General features: G+C 40.5%; 1 protein-coding gene across 1 annotated transcript; it reads left to right on the top strand.

Moving 5' to 3' along the window:
• Positions 1 to 706: 706 nt before the first annotated feature.
• On the top strand, positions 707 to 11,491 carry LOC310938579 (substance-P receptor-like). The gene is made up of 7 exons (XM_083903101.1): positions 707 to 1,063; positions 3,563 to 3,738; positions 5,204 to 5,398; positions 7,655 to 7,805; positions 9,513 to 9,709; positions 9,849 to 9,945; positions 11,210 to 11,491. The coding sequence occupies exons 1-7, from the start codon at positions 845 to 847 to the stop codon at positions 11,375 to 11,377; spliced, it is 1,203 nt and encodes a 400-aa protein (XP_083759227.1). The 5' UTR covers positions 707 to 844; the 3' UTR covers positions 11,378 to 11,491.
• The last annotated feature ends 294 nt before the right edge of the window (positions 11,492 to 11,785 follow it).

Genomic DNA, 11,785 nt, shown 5'->3' with positions numbered 1-11,785 from the left:
TCTGGAAAAAGAAAACTCCTATACTACCCAATCCTATCATATCCTTTCCATTTTTACTCAAACTTTGAAAGGTTGATTTCACAAAAATACTCATTTAATAACTAATTTAAAGTTTTAAAGGTTCCTTCACAGGCCAAAAACTCATGAACAAAACAACAGTGACTCAACAGTGAATACGCAATAGGACATAATAAAATTAAACACATAGTGCTACTTATTCAGTGAATCCACCTAGGGGCATTAAAACTCATCACGTTATATAAGCCAATATCATCACGGAGCCTGAGGATTAATTCCTGAGCGCGTATTAGATGGTTCTAATCATCTGTGTTGCATTTTCAGGGTCATGTGGGATGACTTCTGTGATGTATGTGTATATATGACTCCTACCACTAGGTGGAGTATGTTACCAGTGTTGTGGTGTGGTGTGGTTAACCTGAAAAGGTATATGGAGGAAGTAAATAGAAGTTGACGCAACCCAGACGTGGCTCCGTGTGATTCCATCAATAAACAAGTTTATACTTTATTACAATTTCTACCTGATACCAGGTGGATCAGATGGTGTGCTCATAGTGAGGGGGCAGTTCACACACCAGGGGGAGGAAGAGAGAAAGGGAGGGGTCGGTGTGTAAAAAGCCCGACTGTCAGTGTTTGGTGCGCTGTTGTTCTCCAGAGCGCAGAGCGCACGGTCGGTGCGTAAAAACAGTTCAGCCACAAAATGTGCGCACTGCCCCTTTTCACGTGCCCACAGGCGCTGCTGCTTCGTTAATCCGTGAAAAGAATCCCGCTGTAGAGAGAGAGCATCTATTTTTAAACACCCACCCCAACATAACACCCAGAAGATATGGACAACTCCAGCGTCTGTAACGGGACCACCACCGCCACCGTCCCCGTTAACAACTGCAGCGACGACTTCAACCAGTTCGTGCAGCCGGTGTGGCAGATCACACTGTGGGCTGCGGTTTACTGCAGCATAGTGGCGGTTTCCGTGGTCGGGAACACGGTGGTGATCTGGATTATCCTGGCGCACAAGCGCATGAGGACCGTCACCAATTACTTTCTGGTAAATAAGCCACTCCACCGTGTCTTCACTGTGTGTTCTGTTTACAGATTTCTGTTGTTTCCGCTTCTTTTTCAATGTTAGGTAAGAACCTTTTGAGGCTATTACTGCTGGAAGAGGGAAATTAATATATTTGATTTAACCTTCGACCACTGTCACATGGATTATAAAACAACCGTTTGGATTTTTGAGAAATTAAACGCTCCTCATGCACGTGCGTCATGGATGCGTTAGGAGGTAAACTGGTTTGCTGAGCTGGGAAAAAAATTCAAGAACAATAATAATATATAATTGAGATAATAATCTGATTAATGTATTACTTTAATTATTATATATAATCTATCTATCTATCTATCTATCTATCTATCTATCTATCTATCTATCTATCTCACAAATATCAAATATATAAAACCACTTCCTCAACTTTCAATCAATAACAACATTTAATTTCAAACTATCTGTCATTTATTTGGCATTTTTGACCTGTTTAGAAACAACATCCTAATTGGCAATACTGTCTGTGAATGAATGTAATATTTTTCAAACTTATGGCATTAACTCATCAACTCCTGCTATAACAACCACAAGACGTGCACAACTATACTGTTTGGGGAAAAAAGCTCCATATCCCTTCTTTGGCATGTGTGCCGATCCATTACTTTAATTTATTTCTTCAGTCATTCATTCAGAGTGTTGATACTTTTATTAATTTCTGTATAGGGAAATTCCTCTCTGTATTTTAGCCTATCATCTAGGAGGAAACCTTCCTTGAATTATTGCCATATGGTGATCTTAAATTCCCTCCCTCCTGTAAGCATTTATTCACACAGTCTTACCTCGTTTGTGGAGTTCTCTTGTCTGGACAAAGTGGTATGGGATACTGGAAACATTTCTCCTGGATTTACAATCACAGTCTGAGAGACTCCTGTCACTGCAAACACTCTAGATCACAAACATATAATACAAAATACATTACAGAAATGTAAAGTGACAAATTATTAAAAAGATGGAAATCCAAATAAATGTCAAGTAACAGCAGACAGTGATTCATATTGATTTCATGTAAATTACAAGACAAATGTTGCATGTTGGTCTTTGAAATGTCATTTCAAAAGTGTTGTATTTTTTATTTATTAAGTTGTAAGTTGGACCTTGTTATCATTCTGTGGGGACAGACACCACCTACTACTTATCTCAGTGAATTAAATCACAATATTCATCTTACGACAGTTGATGGAAACACAACGATACAAATGCTCCCTTTCTTTGCAGAATCTTTGAAAAGTTGGTGACAAAGTGCAAAAATCGTTGAATCATGTTTCACCTTTCATCCTAGTTAATCCACATTTTTCGGATTGTAAAGTCTTTTTAACTGATCTACACTTCTGCATGTTTTGGCTTGATTCTTTGTGTCGGACGTATTGCTGTGTGGTTGTACTCTGACCAATCAGCAGTCTGATGACGTCACGCATAGTAGGTACTAAAAAAAGTACCAGAACCGAGTCGTCGAGTGAGTGGAAATGTGCCATATAATTCTGTCTAAACCAGCTTACATTCAAATGGCCACATCTTCAAACATGATCAGTTTTCCATGTGTTAGACAGTGGAAACCTTTGAATTTACACTTTCAGTGTCTTTCAATCAATAAAAAACTTTGACTTCAATCAAAGAATAAAAGTGTTTGAATGCAAAACATGCATTTGAACACTGTTTTTCTTTGACTGAAAATTTAATGATTAAGACACAAATGTCCTACCCACAATATGTCCCAAACATAAAATAAAAAGATTACTTCAATCAAAAAAACATTTTCAATCCAAAAAAAGTGTTCTAATGCAATTTTTTGAGACTCAAATATTTAGATTTTTTTGAGTGTCAAATATATTTTTGCATTCAAACACTTTCTTTTCTTTGATTGAAAATATATATTTTTTTATTGAAGTGAAGGTTTTTTTAATTGAAAAAGAAGAGTACGCATATTCGCCTGAACCCGTTTCTGTGTGGACGGACTCCAAATGTTTGGTGGTGTTTAGTGGCATCCCATGAATTCCAGGTTGCAGAAGCTTCATTCCATGCAGATTCCATACAAGCTGCCATGTTGCCACACATGTTATCTTTCCTGTTATGTTGTATGTTGTGTATTGGGTAATCATCAACATCAGTGTTGGTGATATAGGATGGTAGAACTTTGGTTCTGCTTCACTGATGTGAACACATCACTAAAATTTGCAATATATTTTAATGGACAATATATTTTAATGGAGTCAATGACTTCCTGTGTTTTGGGGTGGACATTTGACAGTAGAGCTAATGGAAGGGGGGAGGGTTGTATTGACTGGTGTGGCCTTCTATTGCTTCTATTCCCTGACTTGCAGACCCAAGCTTCAATGGGGAGAGACATTTAAATCTCCTGATTTACTGATTAAATCTTAATACCTCAGTGTAAATGTGTGTATTAAAGCGTGGCACCGTTAATTATGTCCTCATGTAACTCTTTTAAAGGTGAACCTGGCCTTTGCAGAAGCTGCCATGTCTGCATTCAACACAGTGATCAACTTCGCCTATTCTGTCCATAACGAGTGGTACTTTGGTTTGGTTTACTGCCGCTTCCACAACTTTTTCCCCATTGCGGCCATATTTGCCAGCATTTACTCCATGACAGCCATCGCTCTCGACAGGTATGTGTTTTATTTGCATGTAGCTCTGTTCAAGCAGCATCTGAACAACAAAACATCTTCCAAACTCTCAACCACAGCACTGAAATTGAATTGAGAGTGAGCTGCTTAATTAAAGCAGACCTAGAGTGGTCCTGTTGCACATATACGTTAGTTATGGAGGTCTACTTACATACATTAACTTGTTTTTATGGTCAAAAACCTCCTAGTTGCTGTAAACGAGTCGATAGAAATCCTCTTTTCTGACGCTGTTTCCCAGCTGCGATATTTCAGACTCAACTCTCTCACCCAGAAGACAGAGTCTTGTGATTGGCCAGTATAATCAGCACACCCGCTCTCAGAAGCACAGCTCCCCCCTCTGGAACGGTGGATGCACTGCTACTCATTATGAAAACATTGTTTTAACAATGTTTAAAAATAGCTTCGTCACGACTCCCCGCCACAGTCCCTTTTATGACTTTGACCCAGAGTCAGACCCAGAGTCAGAAGACACTGCCGCTCGTGAAACACCTCCACAACGGACGTTATTCTTCTTCTGCGGTTCAATGTACGCAACCGGATGTGCCCGGACTAGTGCCCGGAGCAGGACGATCTGCTGCTCCGGAGAACTGGTGTTTACACAACCGGACCGGGTTTTTTCAGAGATCTCGCTGAGCCCGAGATTACAATAAAACATAGCGTTCTCAGCAATGGCTGAAATGTTTAGAACCTTCAGGGCTTCTTAAACAAGGTAAGGACGCAGATACACACTAAAAAACAGCGTTAATTGGAACTTCCGGTCTAGTTCTGCTTTAACATAATCACTTGCATTGTTGTTGCAATGTACAGTAGAGGTAATCTTATTGAATATAAAGGTTTATTCACACTTCACAGCTCTAACTTGCCCAGTTGCAAAACAATGCTAGCTTGAGTCTCTGGTAATATGAAAAACAGGCGTTTCCAGGCCAAACAGTAATAGTAACTAACCACTGGGTAGTTCCATTTAGGTTCAGCCAATTAATGTACACTTACACACTTACATCACTCATGGTTCATGGTTCATTTTGATCTGAGAAAGACCGTACCCTGAAGTACGAGCTAAGAAAGGGTCCCTATGACAGAAATATGAGTGTTGCCCTGTGATTGGTCAAAATTGTCAGTTGCAAGTCAGATCTATGGGTGCTGAAGTGTCTATATATCTCTCTCACATTTCTTTTGCTATTACGAAAGGCTCTTATGGTATTATTTATATCATTATTATTATTATTATTTAATAATAATACTACAATATCCTGCCTACTTCACCTTAAAAAGGACTTAGCATGTTATCAGAACATCTTCATGTAAATAGACTATACAATACAAAAGCCATGTGTCCCTATACATCCTATAGAACGTGTGTCATTTCCAAAAGATATATATTTTTATCACCAAATATTACTACAAAATGTGACATGCCACTGTCTAACGTCCTGTTTGTGTTGGATAGATACATGGCCATCATCCACCCCCTGCGGCAGAGGTTATCTTCCATGAAGACACGTGTGGTGATTGCTGTGATCTGGATGCTGGCTCTGCTTCTGGCCTTCCCTCAGTACTACTACTCATCTATGGCCCTGTTGCCTGGACGCACAGTCTGCTACATAGAATGGCCTGAATACACCACCGTAGACTTCAAGAAGATGTGAGTACGAGTACCACATGGCCTCTATGAACCAGAACTAGCAGGAAACCCAGGTCCTCTTAATGCCGTGCTGCTAAATCTGTTTTTTGATATCATTGTAATGAGAAAACCATCACCACTCTTGTGCTTGTGTTTTAACCTGAAGTCAATTTTATTTTTTTAGCCACAGTTATGTGTACGTGTGCAAGTTGTGCGTTACCAGGACAAAATGCACCCAGATAGATTAGTCTCTTGGCAAGTGACACTAATCTAAAAAAAAATAATTCAATTATATACAATAAAGCTATTTATTGTATTGTATTTATTATTATTACACTAATCTACTCTATTTTGATGTTGCTGTAGGACAATGTGACACCTATCTAACGTTATTATAGATATCATCAGTACTATGTTTAATGTTTGTATGTGCGACTGTGTGTGCGTTTGTGTGGGAAGTCGCCCAACTCTGACTCTGATTGGCTTACCAGGAAATGTTACTCTACCCCAGCCAATCACCATTACTTATGTGGTTATCCCACCCCCTCACCGGAGAAAAGAAGCTCCTGCACACACCTGAGAGAGCCTGGCTGGAGGAAAACAGCTTCATTGAGCTTAATTATAGTAACGTACTGCATTGTACAGTAACAGCACTGTAACGATTGCAACAGTAATAAGATTGATTACTCCGTTACTGAAATAAATAACGCCGTTAATAACGCCGTTTATTTTAACAGCGTTATTCCCATCACTGGTGGGTGCCCAGAGCTCTATGACACAAGTTGCTCTCTGTACCAGGACAGAAACAAAAAGGAGAGTGTGGCAAATGGTCAGCGAATAAGTTAATGATGCTGTCTGATGATGTCACACAAAAATGCAGTAATCCCGTGGTGGGAATGATGAAAATGGCACAAAGCTGGCACAAATACATATATATATACATCGGAACTCAGAAGTGACCTCCATACACAGGTGAATCCAATCATGAGAAAGGGTATTTAAAGGAGGCCAATTGTAAGTGTTTCTCCTCTTTGGATCTTTTCTGAAGAGTGGCAACATGGGAGCCTCAAAACAACTCTCAAATGACCTGAAAACAATGATTGTTCAACATCATGGTTTAGGGGAAGGATACAGAAAGCTATCTCAGAGATTTAAGCTCTCAGTTTCAACTGTGAGGAACATTGTGAGGAATTGGAAGACCACAGGCTCAGTTCTAGTTTAGGCCCGAAGTGGCAGACGAAGAAAAATCTCAGATAAGCAGAGGAGAAGGATGGTGAGAACAGTCACAGTCAACCCACAGACCAGCTCCAAAGACCTACAACATCATCTTGCTTCAGATGGTGTCACTGTGCATAATTCAACTATTCAGTGCACTTTACACAAGGAGATGCTGTACGGAAGAGTAATGCAGAAAACGCCTTTTCTCTTCATCCGCCAGAGGTATGCTAAAGCACATTTGGAATAAGGCGCTGTGGACTGATGAAACTAAAATATAGTTATTTGGGAAAAACAAGGGGTGTTATGCATGGTGGAAAAAGAACACAGTATTCCAGGAAAAACACTTGCTACCTACAGTAATATTTAATGGCAGTCCCATCATGCTGTGAGGCTGTGTGGCCAGTGCAGGGACTGGGAATCTTGTTAAAGTTGGGGTCGCATGGATTCCTCTCAATATCACCAGATTCTGGAGAACAATGTCCAGGAATCAGTGACAAAGGTGAAGGTGTGGGGGGGCTGGATCTTTCATCAAGACAACGACCCTAAACACTGCTCAAAATCATTCATACAGAGGAACAAATACAAAGTTCTGGAATGGCCATCTCAGTCCCCAGACCTGAATATTATTGAACATTTGTGGTGTGATTTAAAGCGGCTGGTCCATGCTTGGAAACCATCAAACCTGACTGAACTAATCATGTTTAAATAATTCTTGCACACTTTCTGTAAATCATATAAACTTTATTTCACTATTTCACAAATATCACTGTGTATGTCTCCTATATGATATATTTAACTGAAGTTTCTTATTCAAACAACCAATGATTTGTAAAGGAAAATCCTGAAAATTTACAGGGGTGCCCAAACGTTTACATACCACTGTAGTTATACCCTTTTCAAAGGGAAGAGTGAATGGAGAATTGGTTTAGATGTCACTAATTCATAGACACTGAACCGGCAATGCAGCATTTATGAGACAAAACATTCCGTGCTTTCAACATTTTCTTGTTTGTTTTCTCTCCTTTCCTGTTGTCTAACTTGTTGCATTTTTATCCCTAGCTACTACGTGTGTGTGACACTGCTCATCTACTTCCTTCCCCTTTGCATCATGGGATGTGCATACACGGTTGTGGGTATCACCCTCTGGGCGAGTGAGATTCCTGGAGACTCATCTGAACACTACAAAGAACAGCTGTATGCCAAACGCAAGGTAATGCTGAGGCACACACACAAACTTGTTTTTATATCTCAGTGAAGACACATCATAGACATAATGCCTTTCCTAGCCCCTTACAACCCTTACCATCTATAATCCTAACCATCACAACTAAGTGCCCAACCCTAACACTTGACCTAACGCTAACATAAACCAATTCTAACCCTAAAAACACATCTTGTGGGTTATGGGGCCCAGATGACAGATCAGGGATAAAGTTGTGGAGAAGAAAGCTGAGCTTATAAAAAAATATCCCAAGCTTTGAACATCTCACTAAGCACTATTAAATCCATCATTCTAAAAATGGAAAAGACAGCAAACCTACCAAGACATGGCCGTCCACCTTAACTGACAGGCTGGGCAAGGAGAGCATTAATCAGAGAGGTAAGTAAGAGGCCCATGGTAACTCTGGAGGAGCTGCAAAGATCCACAGCTGAGGTGGGACACTGTCCACAGGACAACTATTAGTTGTGGACTCCATGATTCTGGCCTTTATGGAAGAGTGGCAAAAACTGTTAAAAGAAAGCCATAAGAACATTTGCAGTTTGCCACATGCCATGTGGGAGACACAGCTGAATGCAGATATCGTGCTGTGAAACATGGTGGAAGATGATCAGTTGATGGAAACATGGATGGAGCAACTCCTGAAGAAAGCCTGTTTGAGTCTGCAAAAGACTTGAGAGTTGGGCGGAGGTTTACCTTCCAGCAAGACAACGATACTTAATGTACAGCCAAAGCTACAATAAAATGGTTTAGATCAAACAGAGGCACAGCTTGTGAACAGGCAAGGTAGGCAACTGCTTGGGGCCCCGAGCCGATAGGGGGCCCCCGACACTCGGAGCCTGAGGGCTGTTTTTACTGAAATGTGCAGTGACCAGCCGCCTCCCCGTGCCCCTTAAAAAACAATGGGGGATTTGCAATGACATCTCAGTAGGAAACCTCCCTAAAGGGGCCCCACCTCACTTTAACCTCTGTGAAGTTATTGTTCTGCAAGTTGGAAAATGAAGAGGATTATTTACAGTGTAATGCATATCTTTTTTACTCAGTTTATATATTTTTTTAAAGCTATTTACAGTATTTTATTTTTCTTTACATTTATATTTTCACATACTTTTTAAATACAAGGTTTTTCCATGTTATTCCATTCGTTATGAAAAAAAATATTTTGAAGTCATACATTTTTCGTTGGTGTCAGATTATTTGTAACATAATGGTGATGAACACTGGAAAATCATCAAAAATCAATAAAATCATCAAATATAAAAAAATAAAACCAATATATTCAAATTTGTGGTTGAAATGCGACAAATTACTTATGCAAGGCACTGTTAATACATGTACACACAAACACATTACCCTAAGCTTAACCATCACAAGTAAATGTCTGACCCTTAACCTAAACCCAATTCTTACCCTAAACCTAAAACCAAGTCTTTAGGACCAGCCAAAAAGTCTTTACTTTTCCAATTAAGTCCTCACTCTCTATGGTTTATAAAGTTTTTTTTGGTCCTCACAAAGATACCCATACAAGAACACACACACACACACATACACAGCTACCAATGGTTCTGTACTTGTGTCCCTTAGCCTCATTATCTGTCACTGCCCAGCCATGTAATTGAATTGCTTTTTAATCCCCACAAAAACAAAAACCGATTATTTAAAATACATCTCAATCTCCTGCATGTTTGCCTGTGACAGGTGGTGAAGATGATGATCGTAGTGGTGTGTACCTTCGCCGTCTGCTGGCTGCCCTATCACATCTATTTCCTACTGCACCAGTTCTTCCCTGTGCTGTTTGAACAGCGCTACATCCAGCAGGTGTACCTGGCCGTCATGTGGTTGGCCATGAGCTCCACCATGTACAACCCCATCATCTACTACTGCCTCAACAGCAGGTACTTTCCATTGTGTATTGTCAAAAAATGGCTGCAGGTGTTGAGAGAGTGTGACAGACTCGAATCTGTGTTTGTATGTGTGATCCTGTCCGCCTGTGTAATCCACCCTTTTATGGAACGTTTGTCTCCCACTCGGCAGGTTCAGGGCAGGATTCCAGCAGGCGTTTTGCTGCTGTGTCCCCACAAACGTGAAGGAGCAGCTGGAGCTCAAATCACCACATTACCTGCAAACACAGGTGTGTGATTTGGCTCATGGTTTTCACTTTTTTTATTTGTTGCACAAGAAGAAAACATTTGAAATGTTCAGTCTCGTATTTTGTTTTGTACAAAAATATGTTCTTTTCAGACCTGATGACTCAAGAATACTTTCACCACTTTTCACAACATAAAGACCAAAATAGATTCAGCCAGCATTACATATGGGTTAATGCGTTATGCACATACGTCTTCAGACTGTGGGGGGCAGAATAACGCGAAAGCTGCGTCCAGTCCAAAAAAGAAGAAGAACACATTTACGTCACGATTATTTATTACGATCCGTTTGTCAGTCACGTTATTAGGTTGTCAGTTAGTTATAAGATGATACTCATACAAATACAACAACCACGGACATATTCAGCTGACAGTTACCACACACCACGGCTTATTGAAGGGTAAACGATAGCAAACGATCTTTTGTCCGCACCGGACGACTATTGACAAAAGATCTTAAAATAAAAATAAATGTTACGCAACAATGAAGTCAGTAATCCATAATATGGGCCTAAACTAAGATAATACAATGGTTTTCATCATTTTTATATCTCTCTTAACAAAGAAAATACTTAATTTGTAGCGTACTCGTTTTGCTGCTTTCGACGCCATCTTTGTTATGTGAAAACGCGCAATGCATTCTGGGTAGCCCTTGCTCCCAAGGGTGGTCTCGGAAAATCTCAATATTGAGGGCGATACAGCCCTTAAACTTGCCCCTCAACTTAATTTTTCTGAGAATCGGGACAGCACTTGGACTAGCGGGAGCGCGCATTTTTGAGATTGAGGGTTAAGCAAGGAATTGGAATTCACCCATGATTTCTTACAATTTGTATATATTTTGAGTGGGTTTAAAATATATATATATATATATATATATATATGTTGAATTTTGTTGCCTGAATAGTTTTGCATGTTTACTTTATTTTTCTATTTGTGTCTTCTTATTGTTTTCTCTGCCTTCACATGACCCACTCTAAAAATCTTTTCACAAGAATTGCTGTTCACGTTCATGCACAAATGGTAAAGAAACATCTTGAATCGTCAAAGCATGAAGCTTATATTCCATAATAACGTTATTGTATATTACTGGCATGTGTAGACTGAAACATTAAGTCCTGGAAAGTCTGTTCTTAAAATGTTTTTCAATTGACTTCAACCAAGGTGTGGGACCCTGCAAAGCAAACAAACAAAAGAGAGGGAATTTATTTGAAAAGATTGCGTCATGTAACTTGTAATTTCCTGTTGCAGGTGAGCATTTATCGAGCCACCCGGATGGAGACGGTCGTCTCTGCTGCCGTCCATCCTCCCTCAGCAGAGCAAAAGAGGGTGGCGCTGCCATCCTGTGCCCCTCACACCCCCATCCACCTAGAGGTCCCATCCAACAGCTCCAACAGTCCTTATAGCCCCTCACAGTAGAGCAGATTTAGACACCATTAAGAGTGGCCCGCTACTGTGTGGAGACAATGTGCCAATGTGTGGTTGAAACCTGGCACTATAAGGGACAGTTGTGCTCAGATCAGAGTGTCCAGGTCCACTGTTATAGCTGAGATACTCTGGATGTCATGTTGTCGGTCACCACAGATGTGACCCTGCACAGGCCTGACAGAAACACACCTCACTCTGGTTCAGTCGGCCTGAGAGCGACGTCCACAGCGCCCCACGCCCACATTCTCGGCTGCTTTTGGAGAGCATGACTCTCCCATTGCAACAGTGCCGCATTCAGATGGGCTTGTGATGCCGTGTGTTGTGTAGAAATAGGGTGTGTGTATTTTTGTTTGTGCGTGTGTAGCGGGGAGGGGGGGAGGGGGGTCTAGCACCTGTTGG

This window comes from Microchirus variegatus, assembly GCF_963457635.1.
Source record: "Microchirus variegatus genome assembly, chromosome: 16".
NCBI lineage: Eukaryota > Metazoa > Chordata > Actinopteri > Pleuronectiformes > Soleidae > Microchirus > Microchirus variegatus.
Note: the sequence above shows the minus strand (reverse complement) of the source record. Positions and strands in the feature narration are given on the sequence as shown.

Excerpts from the sequence above, each read along its gene's own strand:
- LOC310938579 (XM_083903101.1), top strand. The coding sequence starts at position 845 with ATGGACAACTCCAGCGTCTGTAACGGGACCACCACCGCCACCGTCCCC. Across the intron at positions 1,064-3,562 it reads CCGTCACCAATTACTTTCTG|GTGAACCTGGCCTTTGCAGA; the intron begins GTAAATAAGCCA and ends ACTCTTTTAAAG. Across the intron at positions 7,806-9,512 it reads AGCTGTATGCCAAACGCAAG|GTGGTGAAGATGATGATCGT; the intron begins GTAATGCTGAGG and ends TGCCTGTGACAG.